Source organism: Penicillium longicatenatum (assembly GCF_028827895.1).
Source record: "Penicillium longicatenatum strain IBT 33135 chromosome Unknown contig_3_segment0_segment0, whole genome shotgun sequence".
Taxonomy (NCBI): Eukaryota; Fungi; Ascomycota; class Eurotiomycetes; order Eurotiales; family Aspergillaceae; genus Penicillium; species Penicillium longicatenatum.
Window position 1 is genome coordinate 1,751,263 of NW_026643121.1, and position 27,998 is coordinate 1,779,260.

General features: G+C 49.9%; 9 protein-coding genes across 9 annotated transcripts; 3 read left to right on the forward strand and 6 right to left on the reverse strand.

Moving 5' to 3' along the window:
- Positions 1 to 169: 169 nt before the first annotated feature.
- On the forward strand, positions 170 to 2,183 carry N7484_006021 (FHA domain protein; the record flags this gene model as incomplete). Its single annotated transcript, XM_057116440.1, has 3 exons — positions 170 to 191; positions 282 to 484; positions 546 to 2,183. 3 exons carry the CDS (start codon positions 170 to 172, stop codon positions 2,181 to 2,183), a joined length of 1,863 nt encoding a protein of 620 aa, XP_056972323.1.
- A 4,957-nt stretch (positions 2,184 to 7,140) lies between these two features.
- N7484_006022 (putative MFS transporter) lies at positions 7,141 to 8,803 on the reverse strand (the record flags this gene model as incomplete). Its single annotated transcript, XM_057116441.1, has 5 exons — positions 7,141 to 7,726; positions 7,776 to 8,244; positions 8,307 to 8,348; positions 8,400 to 8,727; positions 8,783 to 8,803. The coding sequence occupies 5 exons, from the start codon at positions 8,801 to 8,803 to the stop codon at positions 7,141 to 7,143; spliced, it is 1,446 nt and encodes a 481-aa protein (XP_056972324.1).
- Positions 8,804 to 12,143: 3,340 nt separating this feature from the next.
- Positions 12,144 to 13,797, forward strand: N7484_006023 (putative monooxygenase; the record flags this gene model as incomplete). The annotated part of the gene is made up of 7 exons (XM_057116442.1): positions 12,144 to 12,146; positions 12,207 to 13,000; positions 13,053 to 13,111; positions 13,164 to 13,212; positions 13,268 to 13,457; positions 13,512 to 13,615; positions 13,668 to 13,797. 7 exons carry the CDS (start codon positions 12,144 to 12,146, stop codon positions 13,795 to 13,797), a joined length of 1,329 nt encoding a protein of 442 aa, XP_056972325.1.
- A 241-nt stretch (positions 13,798 to 14,038) lies between these two features.
- On the reverse strand, positions 14,039 to 14,743 carry N7484_006024 (glutathione S-transferase family protein; the record flags this gene model as incomplete). The annotated part of the gene is made up of 1 exon (XM_057116443.1): positions 14,039 to 14,743. The coding sequence occupies one exon, from the start codon at positions 14,741 to 14,743 to the stop codon at positions 14,039 to 14,041; it is 705 nt and encodes a 234-aa protein (XP_056972326.1).
- A 432-nt stretch (positions 14,744 to 15,175) lies between these two features.
- N7484_006025 (Zn(II)2Cys6 transcription factor) lies at positions 15,176 to 17,692 on the reverse strand (the record flags this gene model as incomplete). The annotated part of the gene is made up of 9 exons (XM_057116444.1): positions 15,176 to 15,578; positions 15,630 to 15,804; positions 15,858 to 16,192; positions 16,250 to 16,270; positions 16,325 to 16,436; positions 16,483 to 16,516; positions 16,572 to 17,140; positions 17,176 to 17,348; positions 17,427 to 17,692. 9 exons carry the CDS (start codon positions 17,690 to 17,692, stop codon positions 15,176 to 15,178), a joined length of 2,088 nt encoding a protein of 695 aa, XP_056972327.1.
- Positions 17,693 to 18,067: 375 nt separating this feature from the next.
- N7484_006026 (quercetin 2,3-dioxygenase) lies at positions 18,068 to 19,163 on the reverse strand (the record flags this gene model as incomplete). The annotated part of the gene is made up of 3 exons (XM_057116445.1): positions 18,068 to 18,559; positions 18,610 to 18,801; positions 18,861 to 19,163. 3 exons carry the CDS (start codon positions 19,161 to 19,163, stop codon positions 18,068 to 18,070), a joined length of 987 nt encoding a protein of 328 aa, XP_056972328.1.
- A 986-nt stretch (positions 19,164 to 20,149) lies between these two features.
- Positions 20,150 to 21,520, forward strand: N7484_006027 (DUF3500 domain-containing protein; the record flags this gene model as incomplete). The annotated part of the gene is made up of 2 exons (XM_057116446.1): positions 20,150 to 20,369; positions 20,445 to 21,520. 2 exons carry the CDS (start codon positions 20,150 to 20,152, stop codon positions 21,518 to 21,520), a joined length of 1,296 nt encoding a protein of 431 aa, XP_056972329.1.
- Positions 21,521 to 22,013: 493 nt separating this feature from the next.
- On the reverse strand, positions 22,014 to 22,851 carry N7484_006028 (uncharacterized protein; the record flags this gene model as incomplete). Its single annotated transcript, XM_057116447.1, has 4 exons — positions 22,014 to 22,199; positions 22,259 to 22,549; positions 22,622 to 22,683; positions 22,752 to 22,851. Coding segments are annotated over 4 exons (639 nt in total), but the record flags the coding sequence as incomplete, so codon positions are not given.
- A 960-nt stretch (positions 22,852 to 23,811) lies between these two features.
- Positions 23,812 to 27,858, reverse strand: N7484_006029 (U6 snRNP complex subunit PRP24; the record flags this gene model as incomplete). Its single annotated transcript, XM_057116448.1, has 4 exons — positions 23,812 to 24,522; positions 24,589 to 24,942; positions 24,998 to 25,225; positions 25,306 to 27,858. The coding sequence occupies 4 exons, from the start codon at positions 27,856 to 27,858 to the stop codon at positions 23,812 to 23,814; spliced, it is 3,846 nt and encodes a 1,281-aa protein (XP_056972331.1).
- Between the last annotated feature and the right edge of the window lie 140 nt (positions 27,859 to 27,998).

The window sequence follows — 27,998 nt, forward strand, 5'->3', positions numbered from 1 at the left end:
CCTTCTCTACTTGATTCTCTTCTCCCTTCTGGCCTCGGTTCTCTTGCTGTGCAAGCCTTTTGAAGTTCGTCGGGCAAGGTAAGCTCTCCCACGCTTTCGTGGTTAACTGGAACCTGCAGGCTTTCCCGATCGTAAATATCCGGGCTTACATTCTACAGAATCAGTCACCATGTCCGATCATGAGCTTCGAGGTAAGTTTTGATTCCTGGCTTTCTTTCTGCATTCCTCACGAAGATTCTTGGGCCTTCCTTTGTATCTGCTGACACGGCTGTGGCCTTTAGCTCAGGTGACTCTTATCCCACTGGGGGTAGACAACGATGTGAGCCGACAGTTCACTCTCAATAATACCGACAAGACGATTATTATCGGGCGCTCGTCAAAGAGGGGTTTGAAGAACCGCCTTCCGCATCAAGATAATGGATGGTTTGATTCTCGGGTGATGTCGCGGGATCATGCGGAGTTACTTATTCAGCCTGGCAAGATGGTGCGATCATTCCCTGGTGCTCGTCTTCCTATCATGACTATCATGCTAATGTGTACCACAGATCCTGAATATCAACGACCTCGGTTCGACCCACGGAACATGGCTGAACAACAACCGATTGATCTTCGGGGAGGCGACACCATTACTCAGCGGAGATATTCTACGATTTGGCGTGGATGTAGAACGCGGTGAAGGTTTGTATATGCCTTTAAATCATAAGGTTAAGCTAACACCCCCCATAGATGTTTTCCCGGCCCTGGTGGTTCGCTGCAAGGTCGACTGGTTGGGGCAGTATGTAAAGCCCCGACTCTGGTTTCCCTGGATCGGTACTGATCCCCTGTTCAGGATAACCCACGATATCGAAGTCACCCATGTGAACGAATCCCCGACTTATTTTGAGCCCAAACCTGTTCCTTCACTCCGACAGACCTCAACCAACACCTTCTGCGTGCCCGAAGACGATAGCGATGTCGAAGAAGTTACCATGCTCCAATCTATCCCGACATACGAGGAGACTGAAGAGACTCACGCAAATGAAATGAAGACCATGGTTTCCCCGGCGCTCACCTCCTCTGAGACTCACTCTATTCCTGAGCACATGGAGTGCCAACCTGGTGATCCCAGGAAGCAACTTCCGCCCTCATTCAGCAACCAGACCCCGTTGTTCACAGACAAGCAGTACCCGCCACACATATTAACCACTGACTCATCTTTGACCGGCGGTCCATCGGATTACCCACGATTTGGTGTTAAACTTTACAAGGATAACTGGTCCTCGGAGGTCGAACGAGAGCTCACCAAAGAGTTCGAAGAGAGTGAAGATGAAGACAGCTCGGAGATCGAATCAGACTCTGATAGCTCCAGCATTGATGAGGACGATTGCGAGCTGAACGACCTGTTGCTTTCTAGTACCAAGTCCGACGGAGGTTCCAGCATTGACTCTGCCTCTGATGCCGACTATAACTCTGATGCTGAGTCGCCCTTTGATGATGACTCTGCGTCTAACGACTCCCATGATTCGGATGACGGATCATTTGTCGAGGAGAATGAGAAGGAATGCATTGATCCAACTCTGATATACAATGAATTCGCGGCTAGTAATGTTCCCACCGTTCCGGCCTTGCCCGCAAATGCCAATGTCGGCTCAGAGCCCAAGTCCGATGAGTTGAAGCACCTGCATGATCTTCATGTGCGCTTCCCAAAGTGTCCCATCACTTCTCTCTTGAATTGCCCACCATCGCAAACCTTTACCCAGGGAGATGTATCGAAATCCTGCGACTCTATCAATCCACACCAACCCATTCTCGAATTTCCTGGATATGCACCCAGTCTGTACCGTGATGGGCCATTTTCCTGCGGTGGCCAGGTCGACAAAGAGACCAATGAGACTGAATGGGGAGACATGCCAAAAGTCTCGTTGAAGCGCAAGGCCTTTGAGATGGAGACACAAGACGCCCAGCTTCCCGAGCTTATTGCTCCGCTATCTCAGGAACCGAGCCTCAACTCTATTCAGCAGTCTCAAGTCACCACTGCGATTAGCTCCGCCCTGTCCGAGGCAGAGCCTCCGAGCAAGCGGGTCAAGTCATCGCCCTCTTCGAACTTAGCAACCTACACAGCTACCGCTGTTGTTAGTGCTCTCCTGGGAGGACTGGGCACAATTGCTCTTCTAGCAGCGCTACCCGCTGAATACTTCCAGTAAACCCCAAGCCCCGGCTCTACAAGTAGTGTTTCGGACATTGCCACTTCTTATTTTTGAATCCAAGCACTCCTCCTGTCAGATCCAGCTACATGAATCAAAGGAACTAAATTTCTTTTCGGCGTTCCCTCTGTCACAGGCGGTTGGGGCCATTCCACGGTTATTCCCCCCTGTGAGCCTTTCGTCTACCAGCGATGTTTCGGTGGGCCAGTACGTCTCACGACCAGATTGGAGTTTTTGAGACAGGGAGTTTACGTGCATTGATTCGGTGATTATTGGTTTTCAGCTTCTATTTATGGCTAAACTTCCCTCGTTGCTGTTCCCCCTTGTATGATGCCAAAGTGGTTGTCTAGGTCGACTTCAGTATGCCTCATCAGACGGTAATACGTTGCTCATGATATCTACCTTTAGCAAATTCAATCTTCCCATGAATCCTTGGTTCTTTCTCTTTCTTTTCTTTTTTTTTTTTTTTAGTTCTCATCAACGCTTTTCTCGGCTGCTGTCTGATCCTGGCATGCCGCGTGACATGATCAGCACTCAGCCTCGGTGCTCTGCATTGCTGCCAGGTACGGTTCTTCGTCGGCGGCCTCATTCAAAAGACTCGCTGTGATGTCAGTCCACCGAAATCGCAGGCTTTGATTCAGGTAGAATCACACTATGTAGTTTCTTTAGTGTGGACATGGGTCTCACTGTAATTTCCAAGAGTCAAGGAGCGAGAGGATACTGAGGACTGCATGGAAATGCTCGTCAGATCTGCACTTTTGCATGGGATCATTGCCTCTACCAGCAGGTATAGTGCCCCGTCAGCATCACTCCGTCAGGTCCGAGTTGACCTAGATGCTAAAATATTCCGAAACCCTGACCCCATGGCCGCGAGGCACCAAATCCTTAGAAAAAGGAAAAAAAGAGAAGAAAAGAAAAAAAAAAACAACCGAAAAAAGGACAGAAGTAGCGGTATACCCGCATAACAGGGAGTTCATCCTTTGGTTTGAATGTCGCCTGTGGTCAAAATCGCCCGAGGTCATCCACCCTCGAATCAGATCGTCCATATTCCTGTTACTTAGAGCGTAGGATCGGAATCCACTTCACCAATCGGGCTGCACAAATCCTTGAAACTCCATGTCCGCTGACTGGCCACTCTGTTTTGCCGTTTTGCAATGGAGGAGTCACACCATGTTGAAGCGACACCCTCTGGACAAAATTCCTTTCTGTGCTTTTCTTAATCTCCAGCCTTTTCGAGGCCTCGTCTCCTAGGCCCACCGCGCATCCTAGTGCGAGTCCATGGCCTCCGGTCTACGTTGAAATCCCGAGCCTAGCGCGTGATGGAGAGTGGCTAGCTGCAGATCGATCCCACTTTCTCAGTCGAACAAGCCCGGAACCTTTTCGATGGAGAAATCAGTCTACCAGCTGCAAGAACGGCTCGTAGGCGCTTCTGTACGGGCTAAGGCTAATGTCTCCATCGTCCCACGAACCCAGGGCAACTTTCTAGGTGCTGACTGACACGGCTGCGACATTGAGCGGAGAATAAAATCTGACCCTCATAACTCAGACATTTCAGCTAGTGATAGGAGCTTAGGTGAACAAAGAGCTCAACGGTTACCGGGGGCCCCTTGCATCTACGTCACCCAGATTGGGGCAACGTAGATCCACAGAGGATGAGAATTGATACCTTTGTCGGGGCCTAGTCCTAGCGTGGCAGTGTCCCCGGACCCTTCCAATGCTGTGCTTGACGGCTGCTTGCCTTTGGGGTACCGGAGGTATCTGGCAGGTCGTATCCACGGCGCTTCGAGAGCGTCGCTCTCTTGTTATTTCCTTACATGATGCGATTGGCCACGAGACCAACGTTTTGACGTGTCCCTTGGTCTCTGATTCGTCGATCACAAGGCAGCTTCTTTTTTATTTTGTTTTTCTAATTTTTAAATTATTTTTCTTAAAAATCATAATCTGCAGCTCATAACGATCCACATTGCGATTTGAGCCAGGGGAACCTTTCTCTGGATCCCTGGAACAAAGCTCTCACGCACCAAGACATGCGACGATCATGTCCGTTTGTTCCGGACGTGACAATTGGGAACCAATAAGCAAAGTAGAAATACCAACATTTTACTCTTCCCAGATATTTACGTGTCCGACATGCATCTTGGAGGGGTCCTGCAATTTAGACGTCGAGGAGCGTACAAGGCCCCTCCAGCTCGCTCTCCTGCACTCTTCTCGAATACATGCACTTTCTCAAGATCTGCGAATAACGTCTCCTGTTTTGATTTAATCTCCTTCACTAGCTGCATACCAACTAGCCGCCTGGCGCCCTGATTTGCTATTCATGTATACATCTCGACCCGCTCTATCCCGACAATATGCAAAGGTTATCATGCCTCAAATTAGACGCTCACCACGTCGGACTCGTCTCTAAATCTGACAAAGATCATCTCGCTGTCATCCGTGTTTTTCTTTCTTTTTTTGGTGGAAATGAGATCATCGTCGAATCCCCATGCAACTATCCGTGGATGGTTTCCACTTTCGGTCTCTCCAAATCCCGAGTCTAACTGACCTCCCCCTCTCCGTACCCATCGCCACATTTTCCTGCATTTACTGACAGGGGCATGGGTGCCGTCTCAACCCTGGGTACCTACTCTGGCGAACAGTGGTCACACAAGGCTGTGGTGGCTGCCATGAGGCTGGGACTTATTTTCCGCATAGGCAACACGGAGTCCTGGTCGGGGTAACGACCTGGCTCACGTTAGGTTCGGTTCTGATTTGTGAACGCCGAATATCCCCAGGGACTGATCCCTGCGCTAATTTTTTTTTGCCTGGGTAGAACTGCCTCTGTTGAACCGCGTCACCCGGGACACCGTTGCAGTCTAGTGGTGGTGCCATTGACAATCCTCCCTTTGTGTACACTTTGAAAACAGGGCGAACTACCACGATCTAGTTCCCGGCGGATGAGATCGATCGTCCCTCGACCACGACCCACCCCACCAGCTCGGCCCGTTTCAACAACCCTGGCTGTGCGTAGGTACCTTAGTGTGGTCGTCCTACATGCCTTATTGTGCGCGTCCACTGACGCATGTCCTCGAATATGATGGGGCCTGACTGACCCAGACTAGACTCAATACGGCACATGCGCCGCTATTCAGTTTTGATGCTAGATTTAGTCCTGGTCCTCTCATTGGTCAACGATCTTCTGGAAATATGTGGCTTGCACGGATATGACCGGCTCATATCATTGAATAGAACCCAACCTGACGTGCAGTAAAGCTCACTGTTACAACGAATGACCTGCTGACCATTCACAAATCGGCTTTTCAGTTGGTTTTTCGCGGCTTCTCCATTTCTGCTAGGCGGGATGTAACATTTGACCTGAGATGTCGTGTGCCACCGAACCCTCGCGTGTATAAGAGTCGATCTCCTGGACTCCTAATTCCGGGCCCATTATACTTCGGCCTGGGCACGATTTTACCCTTGTCCGATGACTAGAGACAACGCGTTTCCTTCTTTCCTATTGATCCGACGTTTATTGACTTCGAGTCAAGTTGATAAAGGGCCACCTCTTTCTGCCTTTTTTGAATTGACTTCAACATTCATCGACCAACAAAGAATACAAAGAAACACACATCCTGGTGCCAGCGTCATAGCTGTATGAAAATCTTTGCCAAGCTATTCTTGCAGCATTACCAGTTTCAGTTATATGCATTAACTTGGTGCCGCCTCATTCTATCGCAATCGATCATCTTCAACCCGCCACAATGGCCAGCGCACACTCTCTTCTCAACCTTGATCCAAGTCACATCTCCTGCATTGGCGGGCGAACAGTCTTGACCTGTCGGAATTGCGCCGGTAATGCCCCAAGGTACGTGCAATGAACCCACTCTAAATATTCTCGGGCCCTAATGTCTGCTTCTCTAGAGGCTCAATCTGCACTAGCTGCCAGGGCCGAGGATTCAATATCTTCGTTTGCTCACACTGTAACCCCGCCGTAGCTGCAGCCTCCGTTGGGATCAATGCCACGACCGCCTCAGCAACAGCCAACACTACTCCGGGGTCATCAGCGCCCTCCTCTCCCGGTTCCTTGAGCCGCTCCACCTCTTACGCATCACATCCCGATTCGAGAGTATCGCGACCTTGGAAACGGGTTGACGACGGGAATAGAGATAGGACGAGCTGTGGACGAATCGAGGCGAATACGCCCCGCGGCCTATGATCATATACTTTCGTGTTGACATCCTTTTATGTTCGTTGCATTTGACCTTCGGCCTTCTCTTTCTTCATGGATGATTTGCTTTCTTTCATATACTTTTTATTTTGCTTTTCTTTGCATTGCTGCCCTCTGTGGCCACGCTGGATACCTTGATGGGTTGTACATGGGTTCTTTTGACTTCGACCACACAATACACGAGTGTGGTACAAGAGCAGCTGGCTTGCTCCGGCTTCCGGTTTCTTGGTTTTGAGTTAGGTTCATTTATCCAAAAAAACTTATCCGGCTTATAGGTTGAGTGGGATAGCAATACAATCAAGTCTGTGACTTGTATATTCATCTTGTGTACCTCTGACATTGAATTTCTCGGTCGCTGGACATGATTTAATTGGGATTAATGCCTCAATCGATTACTTGTCGCGCAGTGATGGACTTGTCAGCACACAAACCCCAGTTCCCGTTGCACCCGCATTGTGGACTAGTCTAGTCGGCCAGGAATTGGCTGTCCCTGATTGCAATGGGTATCACTGATCATGAAGGTGGCAAAAGATTACTGGAGGCAAAATGGTAGCTACGGATTGGATAAAACTTTCAATGTTGGAGTTCTTCGGCTCAAGTTCTTACAACTTTTGGAAAGTGAGCAGGGTCTTGGATAGGATTAAATCAAAATTTCAGAATGAATTCGAACGAAAGCAACATTGGCTTCCCGAGGTCGTTCTAGACCGCGTGCTAAAAAAAAATACATATGACTCCGTATATAAAATCCGTCTAAAACAGATTCTGGGTTCGAGCCCGTAGCCATGGACCAGCAAGGTAGAGAGGCAAAGCCAATGCCAACACTGCCCATTGAACTCCAGCAAATTCATAGAACATCGTATCCACTCCCTTGGACTCCATCCAAGAGTATGCACCCGTAGCCAGTCCAAAGGCAACAACATTCTTCGATGTGTTGACCAAGACGAGGGCCTCGCCGGCCGTTCTGGGGTAGGCGTCCACGACATATGAGAGCATCACAGAGGGGACCAGGGTCAGTCCAGCAGCAGAGAGGGCGGAGCCGACAGCCGGGCGGATATAGTTCTGTTGGTGTGCGACGGTGTATCCAAAGACAATCAGGCCAACGGGGCAGACCAGGAAGGGGAGTATCAGCGCAGGCAGACGGTGCTCAGGCTGGTGAACGTTGCCGTTACGCTTGCGCATCCAGCGAGAGAGAAGATCGGTCATGGGTCCGGCGATGGGCCAGGCGATGACAATACCGATGAAACTGCTGAGGGCGAACAGACCGAGGTCCGAGGAGCTGAAGAGGTAGGGTGGTGGAGAGAAGATCGAGGGAGCGAGGGTAGAAATGGCGACAACTCTGTTCAGGATTAGAAGATAAGGATGTAAATGGAAGTGAATTTGCTTACCCTCCAAGAACAACTCCATACATGATCGATGCGATCAACACGCCGGGAACCAGCAATAGAGGGAAGGGCAGCAGGAAGAGGTAGGCCAAGTGCTTGATAAGTCCCTTCTCCTTTGCCTCTTTGGTGAGGCCGAAGCTGAACAGTCCCTTCCAGTGGGCTCCGTAATCCATCTTGAGGTGGTCGCCACCTTGCGATTGAACGCGGACGGCCTCGATGTGGCTTTGGGTTTCTTTTTCTATATCGTCAACCTGCTCAGGCACCTCTTCAGACTCGTAGGTAGTCTCTGGGAGGAAGACGATCGCAGTAACAAAGTTGAACGCGGCAAGGATGGCGCAGAGGATGAAAAACCAACGCCATCCTCGGGCCTCGATGAGGAAGCCCGCAATCATTGGGCCAACCTGTGAACCTCCCGACAACGCTGCAGCATAGAGCGCCATCGCACTAGCGTAGTTGCGTTCGAAAAACATGTCTAGGGAGGCGTTAGAGGCTTTCTTAAAATAGATGAACGGGAAAGGAGAAAAAGAGACGTACCTGCGAGAATGCTGGGTCCAAGAGACTCGATCGCACCATAGCCTACAATAATCATTAGGACGAGGCCTAGTTGTAGTGATAGGTGTGACTTACCAAAGCTGGCAAAGACCCGAGAGCCCAGCAGGCTGTTGTAGTCCTTTGCAACCGCACTCCATACGCATCCACAGAGGAACATGGCCATGGCCAAAAGCACAGTGGGCCGCTTTCCAAAGCAGAGAGCGAGAGGCATCCAGACCAGGTTAGCCAATCCCATGGACAGGACTGAATAAGTAATTAGGGGTGATAACTGGGAATCCCCAATACGGAAATATTCGGCCAACGAGCCAAAGCCTGTTGCAAGGCCCGACGAGTACATATTTCCCATGAAGACAAACAGATTAACGGCAAAGAGGGCGGCCCACCGCACCCGATTGGGGAGGAGCTATACACACGTTAGATTTCGATACCAATGCGAATCAAGCAACACGCTAACATACCCTAGGATCGACGTCCGTCATCGCGGGTAAAGTCTTTTTCGGTAGATGTGAAAGTAGGGGGTGGATCGTATGATGATGGGACGGTGGGGGAGGCAGCAGCTCATATAAACAAAATCCCGGCACATTGAGTCGGGAAAGCAGGCCATGGGATTTCCAAGGGAGCTAGACTCCTTCCCCCTTTCCCCGCAGATTGTTGGGTACGCAATCAATGTCATTGGTGATCACAGCTTTTCCCCGGGATGTCCGTGGGGTAGCTCGGATGCGTTTCGGGACCGCATTTAGTCGTGGCGTACTTTAAGCGATGATTCCCACGGGGCAAGAGCGCGACGCTAAATCTCTCAACGCTTCTGTGGCCTGAAATAATTTGCCGAACTTTTGCCACGCTGAGCATAATGTACATTTTGCTCATGCATTATGTCGATCGCGCTCTCATATCGATTTCATGTTTTGGGGAGATGTAATATCGAATCGAAAGCCGAGAGTGAGTGAACCTTGGTCGGGCCGTGACCAAGAACCCGGAGGGACATTTTAGCCGCGTCAGCCATGGATCCGACTGGGCATCCCGTGGTCCGTTGTTATCTCTATGCCATGTGAAAAAAAGAATTAGCAATCAATGATCCTGCATGGCAACAGGATATGACAGGTGGAGCATGTGGATCCAGATATACCCCGCAAAAGGCACAAATCAAATTGAGTATTTTGGCCTCGAGAGTCTCCTCCGACGCTGAAGGTCTCGCTGCTGATGCGACGGCCTTCAATCCTTGTCAAATCACTCTAATTTGCACAGCCTGTTGTTGATGTATGAGTCATTTGTTGGCCTCCACCTCCGAGCATTTGATTTTTTTTTTAAGGAAGCTAAAAGCTCCACTGATAAGAAAAAGCTTTGGAGGTGTCTATGGTAGAATACTAAGGTGGAGTTGATTTCAAGGGCTTCGTTCGGGTGCGCTATGTCAATGAACACCAATCTATCATCGGTGATCTCTAGCCCCTCTGAGTTTTCATGAGTCATGAATGTTCTGTGCAACTATGAACATAGAAAAATAATAATATAATCCCGTTGAGTCTATGATATGTCCCATTCGCCTACAAACTTCCACCTCCATTCTCTGAGCAGCATCTGGCTACTCCATTATGTCCCCATGCCGTCGCCGCTGTTTCCTTCTTTCCAGATAGTCTGAGACTGAGCGATCAGCTTGATATTTCTGTATACACACATTCGAAGGCGCCAGCACAGAAGATCGGGGCTACCTGCGTTGTTTCCGTTGGTACCAACCGTCACCAATAGGGTCATCTGGAACCCGTGAAAAGGAATCGACACTGTCTTTGATCCAATTTCCAAAGCACCTTCCACGGCTCCGGATCTGTGTCTCCCGTGCTACCTGCTACCACTTGCCTAGGTGGGTATTATACTGCCCGCTGAGCATGATAGATCTATATTTCCTTCCTTCTGAATATCGAAACAATGTTTACAAGAAGTCTGGTCTTTGGTCCTGGGAACTTTCTTCCTTCACAATCTCGCAGGCAGCGACACGACATTGCAACTGAACAGGTACGCCCCCTCTCCCGTTTTCCGCTTGCTGACTTCGAACGGATATTGTCCAACAATGATAAGATTGAACGCAGTCTCCATCCAGATCACAACCGTCAAGGCCCACACGTGATATCAGTTTGCTTTCAGTGCTCTGCTTCTCACCATTTATCAAAGTTAATGTGTATGAACAGAAGCGAATTATAGCATTGTGGTTATTGGGGAGGACTCCTGTTACGAAGGATGCAACAAGCATACACGTCACGGGTGGTAATGTCTCTGATTATATGATAAGAAGAGATTATCTCTACCATAACACCACCCGGGGTCACGTGTGTGCCTGGTGTGTGCCTAACAACTCCAGTAGCATTGGAGGCGCCCGTCTCAAACACTCTGCCCGTTCAAAGGAGAAAAGACCTAAATATACCCATCCCAGCACCGGTACCGATCGACCTACCAAAAGTTAGCAAACTGCGGGAGAGGGGGGGGGAAAAATCACTGACGTGGCAAATGGACACGAAAGGTAGAAGTACGCCGAAGCGGAGCGAGTTCAATGGCGAGGGTTTCTCGCGCATGGGCTTCCAGGTCTTCAAGGTTCCTCCGGGTCCTTTGTCGCTCTCGGCACTTGCAGCACTACTTCCATAACTTTCGTACCGCCATGAACATGGCAACTGCCGCTGTGATATGCGTAATGACGCCGTTGACGCGGAAGTCAATGTGCCAACCGTCGGCCATTTTTCGAAGTTAGCTAGGGGAGAACGGTGGAGGGAGTGTAACTGTTCAGTTGTAATGTCGTGTCGCTGCTTGCGAGATTGTGAAGGAAGAAAGTTCCCAGGAGCAAAGCCCAGAATTCTTGTAAACATTGTTTTGATACTTAAAAGGAAGGAAATACAGACCTATCATGTTTAGCGGATAAGTAGGTTGAGCTGATCTCACTGCGGACACGGTTGTGTCAGTTTTACAAACAGGCGAGTAAGGTCCGTTGTTGTGATAGACTTGAAGATGCTGCAGAACGAAACATCTCGAAGCATTGAAATGGCTCGACGAGTGAATACTACTTGTGAAGAATATGTTGGTGATCTGAGGTCTGAAAGAGAGGTGACGGGAGTACATCAATAGGATCTCTATTGGGTTAAGAAGGCTAGGCAATCCTGACTAAAGATGACCGTGCTTTCAAAAATTTATTACTTCGCATCTTGGAGCTAATAACACATATTTATATAATTAGGGAAATAAATTGACATCTACTTTCTTGCTGCTCAAGGAATTGCGTATCTAACCGCGGCCTGCTCATACACTAGACTGTTATCCCATATCGGTGTCTGATTTTCATATTTTACCACCTTGTCCTATCTACGACCTGCTGGTCACATGATCTCAATGGGCAAGAAAAGTTAGCATCAGAACTATAGGAACAAGCTTACAAGATGAGTCATTATGAATAATTAATGCATTAGGAACTGGGGCCTGTTAATCTCAAGGCTAGCAAACATATAGACATGGATCCAGTCGGATACCCACGCTTCATTTGCTTGGCACCGACTAGACCCACGGGGGATCGCCTCCCCGGACCTGCACCCCAGAAAAAGACACGAGGTCACGCAGACATGATTGACAATCCATGCGTAACCGTTCACAATGCACAATCCCCTGCGGGTGGCGCTCAGGACGCCTGGGATATCCGAGCGTCGGCAATTCCGAAGACTGTGGGGAAGCTGGGGGCATGATGTCCGCTTCGGTCATTCCGAGCCACAATTATAATCAGAGGAACTCTGATTGTTGTCTTCTTCAACTCTCTATCTTCAGAAAGTACACGCATAATTTATATTCACAATGGTAGGAGCAAAGAAGCCCATCCAACTGACAGCTTACATGCTTATCTCCGATGCTTTCTAGGTGGTCTCAGAAGAAGCGCGTCTCCGCGTAATCATTGTCGGAGCTGGTCTCAGCGGTATCGCGACTGCCATCTCCGCTGCTCTGTCAGGGCACTCGGTGGAGGTTATTGAGCAAGCGAAAGAGCTTGCCGAGGTGGGAGCTGGTCTGCAAATTACTCCCAATGCATCCAAGTTACTGCAGTACTGGCAGCTTCCTGCTGCTGTGTGGGAAGCTGCTGCGGAGCCTACTAAGTTGACGGTCCACCGGTATTCTGGCCAAGTTCTGGCTCACGATCCTGCGTTTAACAAAAGTATCCGGGCGAAATACGATGCGCCTTTTGTGGACTTGCACCGCGTGGATCTGCAGCAAGCGTTGTTTGCTCGGGCAAAGGATTTGGGTGTTACTTTCCACCTCGGGGAGCGCATTGAGCGCATTGACTTTGATACTACTACTGTGCACTCTGTGGCTGGGAAGCGCTATTCGGGTGATCTGATCATCGCTGCTGATGGTCTCTGGTCTAAGTGTCGCGAGGCCTTTGTTGGAAAGAAGGACGAGCCACTTCCAACAGGTGATCTGGCCTATCGGATTGTTTTGACTGCGGATCAAATTACCGATCCAGACCTGAAGTCTCTTGTTCAGAACCCGGAGTGCCACTTCTGGATTGGACCCGGTGCTCATGCTGTCGGATATTCGCTACGCGGAGGAAATATGTACAACATTGTCTTGCTGGTTCCTGACAACTTGCCCCCGGGAGTGTCGAAGCAGGCAGGATCCGTGGAGGAGATGCGCGAGCTCTTCGTTGGCTGGGATCCAATGTGAGTGTTGTGCATAGCACGCGTCTCCAATTTTTGCTGATTATGTTTCTAGCCTAAACAAGTTCTTGAAATATGTGGATACTTCTATCGACAAGTGGAAGTTGATGCACCGTGAGTTCTAGGTTCTCGAGACGGCAGATTCTCCCCGCTGACATTTTCATAGATGCTGAAATGGAGAAATGGGTCAACGACAAGTCCAACCTTGTCTTCATGTATGTCTACCTCACCCAAACGCATCGTGGAGTTTTGCTAATACACGGCTTATAGTGGAGATTCTTGTCACCCAATGCTACCATACTTGGCACAAGGCGCCAACTCATCTTTAGAAGACGGTGCTGTCCTGGGTCTGCTTCTAGGACACATGACAGATAAGGCGCAGTTGCCTCGCATTCTAAGATTATACGAGAGCCTCCGCAAATCCAGAGGAGAGGCTATTGTGCGGGAAACCTTCAAGCAGGTAATCAATCCGTGTTTCAATCATTTCTATAACGGCGTTAACATGTACTTTTAGCGTCACGACTTCCACATGGTTGACGGAGAGGAGCAACAAAAACGTGATGAGATTTTCCTCTCACAGCTTGGCAAGGAGCTGAAGGGCGCATTCCCTAGCCGATGGTATGTCTAATCCTCACTTTCGTACCGAATAAATGCTGATTGTCTCATGTAGGACATGTCCTGAAGTTCAACCCTGGCTGTATGGCTACGATGCCATCAAGGAAGTCGAAAAGGCCGTATCTCAGAACCCGGATTTGTTCTTGCGGCCTTCCGAGTCCGGATCGTCCTGCAAGATCTTATAGGCGTCCCATGAAGACATGAAATTGCTATCTGTACTTATTCCTTCTTGATCCTGTCACGGATCAACATTGCATGGTTAGTTCAAATACCGAATACACGAAATAGATCAAATGTTCGCATTCTCGGTTTCCTTTACTCTTTTAGAGGCTCTGAAGAGGATAAAGTCATTATTTATTGGAGTTTCACACAAGAGTCGAGTATAGAAATTTATAATACATATAGTACAGAAGGGTAGTAACACGCTTACACCTTCTTCATAAGGGGCCAAAGCTCAGCTTTGGGCCCAATCATAGGCTTAAAGTCATCACCTTCGCATTTCTTCATGGCCTTCTGATACGCTGGACGCTCAGAGACCCGCTTCAAATAAGCAAGAATATGCTTATGCTTTTCCGTATCAAAATCTACTGGACAGAAGCCCCGCATAGTCGTCAAGGTAAAGAAGGTCATGATATCTGCGACCGTGAGTTCTTCCCCGGCAAGATATGCTCCTGTCCGAGCTAGACGGTCCTCAAGCATATCCAATTGACCCAGTGCCTTACCTAATGTGCGAGCTACAAAGGGGGAGCTCGGGTCTGCGGACCGTGCCATCAGGAGTCTTAGAAAAGTGGGCTGAAGACTTCCATTGGCGAAATGGTACCATTCCAAGAAATGGGGATAGGCGGCACCATCCTTGGGGGTGGGTGCTAGACGCCCGTTTCCGTGGACAGCGACGATGTAGTCCGTTATAGCGCCTGATTCGGCGAGGACAACTCGGGCGTTGGTCACGGGGGAAGGGTCATCTTCCATCACTGGAGCTGTGCCGGCCGGGTGGAGGTCTTTGATGGATTGTGGGGCGAAGATAGGATCGCGCTTGTGAAAGACATATTTGTAGTCGATGCCGAGCTCTTCTGCGAGCCAGATTATGCGCTCAGATTGGGAAAATCCCATGTGGTGAAGTGTCAAAGGCATTGTGATGAGATTGCAAAGATGTGGACGGTTTAAAGAAAGGAAGATGCTTCTAGTTGCAAGTGGACTGACTATGTATGTAGAGGATTCTGGATTATCATCGTTGATCGCAGGAGACCATCTCCACTTTATGTAGTGGTGGTCGGAGCAACCAGGTAAATCACATGACGTCAGGAACATTCGAAGCTCTCGATCTGGTGATCAGCGGAACTAGGGTGGAGCTTTTGCCATGTGTTTTTCAAATTATTGCGGTTCAAAAATGAGGTTTGTGGATAGAACACTGCTAAGTTCCGGCGGAGTTAAAGTTTAATTAGGTCCGAGGTTCACCACCCGTCAGCACTAACGACGGCCTAAGTCAAAATAGGGAAAGACCCATGGATATGGCAGGATTCGGAGGCGTTTGGTCTCATTTAACTAAGTACGCAGGATTGTGACTCATACATTATTCTCATCCAACATAGGCAGTCCGCCAATATCATCAAACAACCGGGCGATTCCATCAAATGAGTAATCTGGGAAACCGAAGCCGTGGGCCCAGTCTGGGATTTCAAAGCTGGGCTGACTAGGCCCTGGTTCTCCTGACGCGGCCAGATCACCATGCTCTCCACCATTTCCTGTGGCCATATGCTGTGCCCCGGAGGCGCGGAATTCTCGTAGGTACTGTCGAATAATTTCAACCGACTTGCGTGCCACGACGGACTCCTCCATGGCTTCTAGGATCTCAACTCCCATTTCTACGGAGCGAAGCAGTGGCATCGTTTCTTCGCACATGCCGAGTTTTGACATTGGGAGAAGAAGGGTTGACGTCGCAAACATCACATATGTCGTGTTGTACCACCTACAAAATAGGTTAGTACAGAGAATTAATTTTCAGGCTCTGATAGCCTACCAGCATCTGAAAAATTCATGTACTCGATAGATGTCATGTATCACTTCAATGGTCTTCATGGCCGCGTCCAGACATTTGGCGATTGTTTCCTCCAGTTCACTTGGAGGATGTCGAAGCTTGCGGGTGAAGTGGCTTAAAAATGGCCGGAACAATAGCATCTTCACATTATAATATCCTACCAGAATAGCTTAGTGGTGCATCTCATCAAGATTTTTAGATCTAACTTACGGATTCCTAGGACAAGTCGTTGTCTTCTTGCCCACTTTGGATCGCGAAGCGCACTTCGAGGAGACTTGTGGGCACCAATATCTGGCCTTAATTTTTCAGGCAAACGTGCGAGCCAACGGTCCATCTCCATTTCGATCTGAAGGCCCAGTTGGAGCTTTTCCTGGAGTGTGATACGCGAATGGTAAATTTGGACAGAGACCCGACGGACGATCTGGGCAAAGTCGACCATCCACGGGATGATGGCATACTCAGAGTCATCTCGGGGTGGAATAGCTCGATTATGGTATTCGTCCATTCCCAATGTATCTGGTCGTCCGACTGAAAAGCTCATTTCTCTGCAGCAAGTCAGAATTCAAATCAACTCTTGGAGCACGGTATCGAATTATGCTTACATTTCAAGGGAAAACAAGCCCCTATTCAATAAAACAGTCAGCTTGAGCCTTCCCGCCGGTCTTCTTTCTACTTACCACCACGTTTTCGAGATCCAGCTCGAACGTTGATCATTAGGGCCCCGGACCTCTCGGTTGAAGCCTGCCGATAGACAAGTGCGCACCGCCAGACCAAGATACATATAAGCCACTACATAATTAGCTTGACTGGACAACCAGGGATGAGAATCGCTTACAATTTGGGTTGAGTTCATTTTGGCAAATTTTAGCCTGTAAAGAAGTTAACCACCATCGATACTCTGAGAGCGTCACTCGTCTAACATACCATTAAATAGAGGCATTGAACAGTTTCAAGATCATTCGAAAAGCGCAAGTGATTCAGGTATGCTTGGGCTTCGCCAAATAGCTTTCGGCTCCATTCGAAACGACCTAGACCGGCAAGAGTATCTTCGTCCCATACTCGTACCAGTGATCCAAAAGACAAGATACTCAAATACAATGCGACAAAGCTGGGCTCGGGAGTACGAGAACGATTCAACCACAGATCACTAGCGCGCGCTTGAAAATCCTCCTTGTCGATGAACGGATGGATGAAATGGATATTCTCAAAATAACCATTCATGAACACATGCGCCTGATCAAAATAATAGTTTTGCTGTTCAATAGAGGTTAATTGGTTGGGACCGGTGGTGGATGGAGAGAAGCTGGGGTTATGCAGCGTTGAAATCAATGAAAAGTCTGCCGAGCGCGGATAATATTCCTCGTGGGTTTTCGGCTCTCGCGCCTTCTTCAGATGACCGATGGCCGCTGCAGATGAAGTGCTGCCGTGGAATTCAATTGCGTTCGTATGATGGTTCAGTTCGTTGATCTCGTCGTCCGCGCTTTCCGCGGACTCTTCCGGGGGTCATTAGGTGGCTTGGTTGTATCACGCGGTGTCGAGCCCGTGCGTGGCATAGAGCAAGGTGTTGCATCTAATGCCACAGGAACTACACTTTGCGCGATCGACCCATGTGGAGGGAGTGGCGATGATATGATCTGGGCCTCGGCCGCGCGTAGCTTCGAGACCAACTCCTCGACTTTCTTCTCCAGATCGGTGACATAACTACTTCCGTGTCAGACTTTCCATGTAAAGCAAAGAATTGGATTACCCGCGGCGCAAATGTCCTGTAGAATGAATTACCTTGCCGACCGGTTGCTTTCGCGCTCCCTATAATTGCCCTGATACACGCAATCTAGGTGACTTTCTAAGACCCTGTCAGTTCTGCGATCCGAAACCCCGCTCAAGATATACCCCTCCAGCAACTTACTTCTACAATGCGAGCATGGATATTGCTCGTCGCACTTATACTTCTTGGTCCTGCACCGGTCGCAGGCCTGGGCAGCGCGAGGCCGTTTGGTCCGCTTAGGTGCAGGATCATCCACAGGTGCATTCTGTATGGCTTGCATTATTGAGACATAATGCCACAGCGGCAGGAAAATCTGGGGGTGGATCAAGCTTGCAGGTGATAGATGATAACCCAGGAGTCGGATTTTCCGGGGCTTCCGCGTTCGCAGGTCCACGTGATGGAGGCGCTGCGGGGAACGGAAACCTGGGGGAACTAATCAGCGCGCTCGCGTGCAATCACCCCGTTCAGGTGAACTCAAAACGAATTAGACTCGTTTTGCAGGGTCATGGGACCGGTAGGCATCTCGGCAAATTTCTTCGAATTACGGAGTGAAGGGAAGACCGACTGCCGCAAGGAAACAAGCTTCGAATTTCGCTATTTACAATCGCTATTTATGTACTCCCAAAATTTATACCTTAGTCATGACAGTTATGACCTAAAAAGTCACGTTCAGTCGCTCCGCCACAGACGCCAACTGCGAGGGGTCCCACTCGGGAGCCTGATCCGGCAGAACCACGCCCTCCACCTGCTGACCCAGCTCGTGGATCAGGGCCTCAATACCATCACCATCGGTGAAGGAGTGCACCTTAACGTACTTGCTCACAAAGTCCAATGCAAACGCCTGTCCAGCAGGGATGACAACGGTCTCGCCCTCACGGAAGATGGTCTCTCCAGAGCCCTGCAGACGGACCTTGAGGGAACCCTCCATAACGCAGAAGCAGTGATCGACCTTGGCGAAGGTCATGTATTTCGAGAGAACGGTCTCGCCATAATCCTTGGACGACTCAATGCTGGAGATGGCACACACTCCGGTGCTCTGCTTGGTAGTGATGAAGGGTCGAGACATCACTCCGCCCAGCATCCAGCGTGGACCCGTGTTGGCCCGCAGGAAGTATCCCTCTGATCCCTCGGGCAGCTTCTCATCATCCTTGGTCCACTCTCCCAGCTCGGGGGCTGGTAGTGAGGCTGGAAGACGACGTCGAACTTGCCCTTGGCAGCCATCACCTTGGGGATCAGAAGAGACTTCAAGTCCCGGCTGTCAGTCTCGGGAACCAGAATGCCTTCGAATGGCTCGGACACGTAGCGGAAGAAGTCGACCCAGTCGCCGGGGGTAATGAGGCCTTGGAGTTCGGTATGAGGGCCGACATTGTCAGGGTTGTGAACGACCAGCTATTTGCGTCATCATTAGTCTGTTTCCTTGTGAATATGCTTGACTGGGGATGACATACCGGTGGAACATAGGCAAAGTCGCCAGGGCCCATCATGCGACACTTGTCGCCATTGTACAGCTTCAGGAAACCCTTTGTCACCAAGAAGACATCATGGGCTTTGTTGTGGTAGTGGAAGCCGGGAGCATCGGAAATGGTGGACCCGCTGGTGAACACAGCCATCAGGCCATCGGTCTGCTTTGAGGAAGTCAGGATGCGGAAGACACCCTTGCTACCGGGAATGGTGATGCGTTCACCCTCCAGCTGGGGGATGGCATAGGGAACCCGCTCATTAGGGGGCAAATTTGAGAATGGCAGCGACATTATGCAGGATCTGTGAGGCACAAGTAGAAGAGATTTATCAGACTAGAAAACAAAATTGAAGTTTTTGAACGAGGAAGTGGTCAAGTTTTAAAGCTACAGAAACTCCAACTCTCGGTATGCGGGGGACTCGCTGCCGAGTGGGGGGTTCCGTGGCTCGGAAGATCCGAGATGCACCTACTGGGAAACTGGGCCATTCTGATTTGTTCCTTTTGTAAAACGACATGGTATAAGTGGACACAACGCTAATACCAGGGATTTTCATTGCGAATGTGTATAGTCAGCGGAAGTGACAAAGGCCGAAGCACGAGCATCGATGTCCAGGTGCTACATGTACAGCGTTTACCCAGCCCTAGGGGCTTTGGCGAGCCCGTGGTAATTTAAACAAAACTTGAGTTCAGAGTTCAGAGTTCTGAGTTCAGATTTCAGACTGTGACTGAAACAAATATCAATTGCCAACCGCCCAAAAAGCTTTTATCGCGAATATGGCGGGGTCAAATCCTGCCCCGCACGACGCGTCGCGAGAAAGAGCTAGAACTCAGCGAAATGCCGAACACTAGAGTAATCAGTAATCAGTCAATCTAAACTGACGGCAAACCCCCCAGACCCCACGGAACTCAAACTCCGATCGCCCACTCCCACAATCTCCATTAATCCGGGTCATGGCGCGTTCATCCTTATGAGACCTGAAGTCTTAACCGTCAAACCGGAGGAATTTGCTTAGTTAAGAAGAAGAAGTCAAGGCCCTTAAGTAATGCTCGTAAATGCCTTTCCGGCGCCACCAGATTGGCCAACGTAGAGCTCCTTCGCCACCATGAAGACCAGTACGGATAATATTTCACCCACAATTCCCCACGCTCGTGGGGATGCCGCCTCAGTCCGAATCTGTGGGGTTTGCGCATACTATAATACACTTGCGCCCTTCTTGGTTTCTCTTTCACTTCAATTGATTTCCTCCCCCCTGACCCTACCTTCGATTTATACACATAATGGCGTCCACCAATTCGGCTGCCCTGGAGAAGCCGACTGGCGAGTACCGCCAGTACTTGCCCGACCTGAGCTTGAAGCGCTTCCAGGTGATGTGCACGCAGGACGCGCACGAGTATGCTCACGACTTTAAGACCCTGAAGCAGCCCCCATGGCTGCATGCTTTGTATTCGTATTGGTTGGAATTGCTGCAGGAGCCCTTCAAGGGTGTCACCACCGACGGTAAGAACGGTTGCATCATGGAGTGAGAAGAGGTATAAAATACATCCAGAGCAGTTTCTAATGTATCAATCGTAGGTCGCGTTCGCCCCGATCTTTTCACCTTGCAAGATGAAGATGTTCCGATCCAGCACATTGTGGACACCACACAGACCTTCCTCGGCCTGCTAGACGATAAGCAGAAGGAAGCCGTCAGCTACCACATTGACTCCCCACAGTGGCGCACATGGTCCAACCCCGAATTCCTGCTTGCACACAAGGGTGTCCGCCTCGACGAGGTCACCGAGCAGGTCCGCGGTGCTGTCATGAACGTCCTCAAGGCCACTCTTTCCCCCGAGGGCTACGAAAAGGCCGTCAACGCCATGCGCATTAACCACTTCCTCGGCGAGCTGGTCAAGTCGCCCCGCGTCATGAATGAGTTCTCTTACAACTTCGCCCTCTTCGGTCGTCCCTCCACTACCCGGCCCTGGGGCTTCTCCTTCTACGGCCACCACCTGTGTCTGAACATTTTCCTGTATAAGGGCCAGATTATCGCGTCGCCGTGGTTCACCGGCGCCGAGCCTAATGAGATTGATTCCGGTCCTTACGCTGGTACCCGCATTATGCAGGTTGAGGAGAAGCTTGGTCTGGAGCTGATGCAGTCTCTCACTGTCGAGCTACAAACCAAGGCTCGCGTCTTCCAGTTGATGAAGGATCCTGCTATGCCGCCTGGTCGCTGGAACAAGGATGACCAGCGCCACGTTTGTGGTGCCTACCGTGATAATCGGGAGGTCCCTTACGAGGGTATCCTGGCATCCACCTTTAACGAGGCTCAGAAGAAGCTCATGTACGGCATCCTGGAGCAGTACCTTCTTTACCTGCCGGCCAAGTCTCGGGCCTTGAAGATTGAGCAGATCCGCCGCTGGGAGGCGGAGACTTACTTCTGCTGGATTGGTGGTAATGGCGATGAGGATCCTTTCTACTACCGCATTCAGAGCCCGGTTATCCTTATTGAGTTCGATCACCACTCTGGTGTGTTCTTGAACAACGAGGAGCCTAAGAAATTCCACATTCACACTTTGCTTCGCACACCTAACGCGGGCGATTATGGCCAGGCTTTGCGGGCTCAGATCCCGGCTATTGAGGGCTTGAATGGAAAGGAGATTGTTTGGTAGGTGAATGATACCTGACTGGTGTGAATTTTTATAAAATCTGTCTTGTATAACTTTATGCGATGAATCTTGATGACTTATTTATATCTGCATTTGGGGTTGTGTACGGAGATGTTTTGCTTTTTTATCGTTTTCAATATAGACCGTGCTGGCTGATTCGGTCGTACTGAAGGTCTACCCGAAATACGAAGATATGATTGATGTGATGACCTCAGTTCTTTTCAATGAGTAAAATCTGAAGATAGGATGTATGAGTAGCTCGCTGAAATGAATTGTTCCGTCCAAATTAGTTCGTGACCTGCCCAGGTTCACAGGAAGGTATATATACAGCCTATAACTCCATAGCGAAAAACAAATGAAACCAAGAGCGAGAGAAAATCAGATAACGCCGGACCAACGAAGCCAAACCAGTATAACCTCAACACTTCCGTCTCCCAGAGGCGAGACCCTCGATAATATCGCATAGCACGTATACAGCGTCGGATGGGGCTCACGACTCTACCCTGATATCATCATGATCAGGGATAAGCTCATACCCACCCTCAGAGGGCAAGACATGGGCCGCGACGATGACTGCGCCAGCGCAAATCAGACCAATACACAGACTAACAGTGCAATAGATCCAGGACTCATCCAATTGCCAACCAACGAAGAACCGATCTTCATTGTCAAAGAGGTATGCCTGAACCCCAAAGAATTAGCACATAGTTCCTCTCCCAAAAACTCAAAAGATGACCTTACCACTATCGACATACTCGCCGCTTGAATAACAGCAGACAATATAATCAGGATGCTGAGGACACGCCACCCATTTTCACGGAGCCGTTTTCCTCCTCCTAGGATGATCATGTAGGCGACGATACTCATGGCCTGCAACACAACGGCAAAGGACATCAAGAACCCCACAGAGCGCCACATAGAGCAGAAATATCGGTCTTCGCCATGACAGTCTTCGCGTGCGGGAAAACCCTCACATGTATCGGATAAGGAGGAGCATCGACGGTGGAGGCCATAAGAATAGTGGTGAGCGGGCTGGAAGATAGGCCGGATCCGTCAGCTTTCTGCGGTCGCACAAAATGTTCAACAAAACCTAACATCACGAACCTTTTCACTGTGATAGCTGACCCATTTGGGGATAACGATGGCGCTGATCGTCAACCCGAACGCTGTGCCGTTAGCATTTGAAGCTTCACTGTTGCCTGGCTCCGGTCCGGACTGCGGACGTGTCGCTTACAAGCTAGGAACACTACCAGGGTGCCTGTGTAGACAATCGTCTTGGTCAGGAAGCCTGTATAGTTGCGGTCGGTTCCCCGTGGTACTAGGTGGAAGTCCATGGTGGGTATGAACAAGGGATAGGACCTAGGTAGAGAGAGGTGGTAGGTGGTTCGATAGAAGAGGTTTGGTCCGTGCGACGGTAAGGGTATCGGACCTGGGAAAGAATCCTGGGAAGAAATGAAAGAGAGACTTTGGGGAAAGTCCAGGTTCTTTGAGGGACTTGGGAGAGAAGAAAGCGAACCGAGCTCAACCTAAATAGCCATGCGATTGAAGTCAAGTGAACATTGAACTTGATTTCTGGGGTTTTGACCCACTTCCTGTCCCACCTTAACAAGTCCCCGCTCATGCTACCCGCGTCATGCAAAACTACTTTGGTCAAGGTACAAGTCTATACGGTTACAACATATGATCTGTACACCGACATTTCCTGGGTCTTTTTGGCTAAGTAGACAGCCTGTTGTTCAAATTTCCTCATGTTACTATAGACATTGTCTTTCTTGCTTGTCGGTACCTCGGGAATGACTCCCTGTTCTTTTGTTCTATGTTATCTGTACGGCCCCTAATTGGCGGGAATATATCCATATCTACTAAAAACATTATCTAAGTAATCATGCGACCTACCTGATGTATAAGCCCAGTCAGCGAATAGAACTATCTTACCATCCAGGTCACTTTACGAAGTATGAACAATTTGCAAGGAGACCCATCCTGACAGAATGGGTCTCTTAGAACAGCCGTCATCATTAGAACTACCTAGGTCAAGGAAACCCAGCAATACAGAGGCATAATATACAGTGAGCAAACATTCTACCCGGTAAGTATTAGCGGGCAAAACATAGCACAAAATAAGTCAACCCAGATGGATCTCGTGGGTCTCATCGCAGCATTCAAGGGACTTGTTACCCAGCAAACAAAGGAAAAAAACATCGTAGAAAGGACAAGAGAAACGCCAGTCCAAATTCATGCCAGAAGATATAAGAATGTTGCGCCGGATAACGTTCATTGCTGTAGCGCTCACTTCACTCCGTGCGCTTTTGCTGCAGCATCGCTCGGAAATCATCATTGCTCTTTTTGAGCGGGACCTCGCCTTCAATCTTGCCGTCGGCTGAGGTGTCCATCTTGTCGTCCTTGTTGGACTCCGTGCTGGAGGTGGGTGCAGTAGTTCGTTTCATCCCCAGGCCGGCCCGGCGGCCACCGCGGGAGCCGGGTTGCTGAGGGCGCCGAATGGGGCCTGCAGTTTGAATTGTGCTCTTGGGTTTCTCAGGCTTGGTCGAGGTAATCCGCGTAGTCTTGTGTTCAGCCTGTAGCTTTTTCATCTCTTCCACGGTTCCAATATGGAGTGGCCGGCCTGGGATAATTTCTCTGCCCTCAAGCGCCAAAGTGGCTTTTCCAGCATCATGAACATCCACAAATTCAACAATAGCACCTTGGTGGTCCGGTCGGAGCACGATCTTGATTAATCGACCCAGGGGTTCAACCAGGGCACGGATCCGCGCATCATTAACAGTGTCGGGGACATTCATCAACGCAAGTGTGCGATCCCAACGATCCCCAATCGTCTCCACGAGACTGGCACCATTGATCTCTGGGGTTGGTGAAGCCGAGGGAGCAACGCGAGAAATCACGGTGCTGGCTATGCGCTTAGCACCAGTATGGGAGCTGATTTGGACCCGGATTGGACGGGATTTGAGGCTTTCACCATCCATGGCAAGCGCTGCAGCCGCTTCCTCCTATAATGTAGATTAGAATCAACCAGAATCTTCTGAGCCAGGAAAAGAGACATTGAATGAACAGACCTTGGTAGAGAAGACCACAAAGCAATAGCCTTTGTAACCACAGTCGACACTGTACGGGAGGGTGATATTCTCAATTGTGCCGAATTTCGAAAAAGCTTTCCGAATATCCTCCTCCTTTAACTTGAAAGACAAGTTTGCGCAGTAAATCTCACGACCTTCCTCAAGTGCTCCACCACGCTTTTGCTTCTGTGCTGGGTCCGATATTTTTGCAATCAGGTACCCTTTCTCGATAGGAGTTCCATCCATTTCGGTAGCGTCTTGAGCGGCACTGGGAGAAGCGAACTGAACATAGCAAAATCGCCGAGTGGTCTGGAATTTAAGTGAGGGCCAGCGCACTTCAACAATACGGCCATACTGTAAAAATCAGTCAGTGTTTTTATCCTCAAGCATCGGAGAAACTATAGCTTACCTTGCCAAAAAGCTCATGGAAATAATTATCATCCGCGGTTGCGGGGAAATTGGCGACAAACAGAGTTGACCCGGTATCAGGCTGAACTTCAATGGTGTTCCCACCGAAAGACTTCTGATCACGAGTCAAGGCACTGAGAGCTTCCTCTTTGGTGTCAAATTCAATCTTCGCAACCAAGGAATTTCCATCCTCTCCAGGAAGCATCTTGACGCCATTGATCGTACCAATCTACCATTTGCATTAGTACCAAAAACGAATTGTTAGGAAGATTGTTGGGGGAGGGTGAAGGTGTTGAATAAGATACTCACATGTCGGAAGAACTGTCGCACTTGATGTTCAGATGTCTCCTTGGGCAAATTCTTTACCACTACAGTCGAGTGTTCCCGATCACGACGAGGTTCTGATGGCTCTTCTTTGATCTCTGAAGCAGACTCCTCACTGCGAGTCTTCTTACTATTAGGCTCACCATTCGCATCAGTCTCGTCCTCCCGCTTTCTCTTTTCCGACGATGAAGCAGCTTCAACAGCAACGTTCAATTGCTGCTGCTGTGCCGTTGCAGCCTCATGGGCCTCTCTCTCTCTTCGAGAATTGACAGCTCTCATGACCTTCCGGGTTTCGATGACAGCGAGCTGCAGCTCATCCGAATCTTCATAGTCTTCACAGTGAGCAAGGTAGGTCTGCACAATCTTTTCGGGCCAGTCGAGGTCGGTTCGCGCGATGGCTTGCTTCAAAACTGCAGTGGCATAGCTGGGCGTAGGAGTCCGTCTTGCAGCATCTACTGTCGCCTCGCCTTGAACAAACTTGCTCCAGGAGATGAGCTCCCAAGCGTAATAAGTCAGCCAAAACTCATAGCTGTTGCCACGACGAGCGACCAGACCCTTGAAAGTCTCCCGAGCACTGTCCCAGCTACCACTTTCACTGAGGTATCGGATATAAATTCGCTCCAGGCGGAATAGGGGATCTCCCTGGTAAGATCGCCCATATTTTTTCTCACCCAGCTCTTGCACGCTTTCAATTGCAGAGCGAATTCCAACTTCTGCGACATCCAGGTCTTCATCGGTCGAGTCCGAGAGAAATGCGCGTCGACGGAGGTAGGCACACCATGTGGTATGAACCTTGAGCACTTCTTCCATCCCACCAGCATCAAGTAACCCTGTTGCGGTAGCTCTGTGCTTGATATCGGAAATGATAGCGAATGACAGACCCTCTCTTTCTGAGCTGAGCAGGTACTGCGACCAGAGGTTGCCAGACCATGGGCAGTGACGCGTGGCACGGTCAAGAGTAGAAATGGTTGTGGTGGATACATGTTTCTGCATGGATTCCTCAAGAAGGAACATGACGTGGCCCTCCCATAGAGCGACGTCGGTAGGGAAACGAAGGACAGCACGCTGGTAAATGGCGTTGGCGAGTTCGAAGTGAAATTCTCGACGGCGGGGACTCCGACTACGGGTTAACTCGAATTCGATATAATCCGTGTACACGGCATATTCGAGGGCCTTATCACCCGACTCCTCAGCTTTGCTCAGCCGATGTTCGAATTCTTCTCGCGCGGAGTAGATGGCCTTGACTTTCTTTCCTTGGGCGACAGTCTCCGTCATGATCTTTTCGTAATTTGATTCGTAGTAAGTGGAGACGAATCCTGAGAAGCTCTGGAAAGTCTGGTCCCAGTTTGCATGGGGTGTCTGCAGGCGAGCATCATACAATCCACGAAGGTGGTTGATTTTCTCCTGGGAAGGAGACCGGGAAATATCCTGGGCCAGAAGATCAAGGTACCGATCCCATACCATATGGCTGTTGTTGATTCTCCACCGGGTCGACTCAGCAGCGTCCTTCCACACATCCAGAACCGACTGCCAAGTAAATCTTCGACGGTCTTCGTCCGTCCACTGGCCAGCTCCGCCGGTTTCCCCAACAGCAGATTTGTAAAGGTACAAGACCCATTCGCCATAGATATGCCAGAGATTGGTACTACCAAATTCTTCGATGACTGACCGCCTGCACAAGCTTACAACCGCATCGCGATCTGCCGCAGAGTTGGTCAGCATACTTTCATCCTGGATCCACTCCGCCCAAAGATTCTCGCCCATGGCGAATAGCTTGTCCATTTCCTCTCGAGCTATCCGCATATCTTTAAGCAGATCGTACCGCCGAGGGTCGCCGTGAAGTTCCGGATTGTTGGGCGGGTAGACATGATTCACAAAACCGCCATGTAAAATACCAATGAAATTGACATGCGCATCGTAGGTGTGAGGGTTCTCTTGGATTTGATTGAATAGATCAGTCGCCAACCGCTGAGCGTCCGGGTCCAGCGATGTGTCGGTATAGTTTCTCCGTGCGCTTTCTCGAGGACCTTCAGACATGGCAATATCAAAGGATGTGCGAGGAATGGGGGTGTTGTGGGTGATGGTATTCACGTGAGGGTGGATGGTGGAAGGAGATAATTGGTGCTCGTATGACTCCGTACCACGCAGCATGTTTTGGGCGTTCTGACGTTGTGGCTGGTGGTGTTGCATTGCAGCCAGGTCGGCCAAGGTGTCCATGCCGGGGGTCGAGGGCTTGGTGGATGACGGCCGGTCGGTCGCAGGTGAACCATTGCCGGTACTTTGGCTGGGACCAACAGGACTAACTCCTGGCGGCGAAGCTTCCGAGATGGCAGGCCCAGTGGGAGCATATATCTGCTGGGCTAGAGGTGAAGAGGTTTTGCCTTTGCGAGTAGAACCGGAGCGCGTCCGTTGGAGTGCCTTGTGGGGGGAGGGTCCTGCATTCGGGATCGGTGCGTTATTTGACGTGACACCGGGCACAGGCGTCGATGTCCCAGATTGAGGATTCGAGTCCGGGGACAGCAATGAATTGATGTCCATCTTGCGGAACCAAGGCAAAGGGAGAAAGAGGAGAAAAAAAAACTTGCGATGCGCTCCGGAGAGAAAGGATGAGAGGGGGAAGCGAAGCGACCGAGTTCAATCAAATGTCAAATATCGGTCACGAGGTCACGGATAGTGCT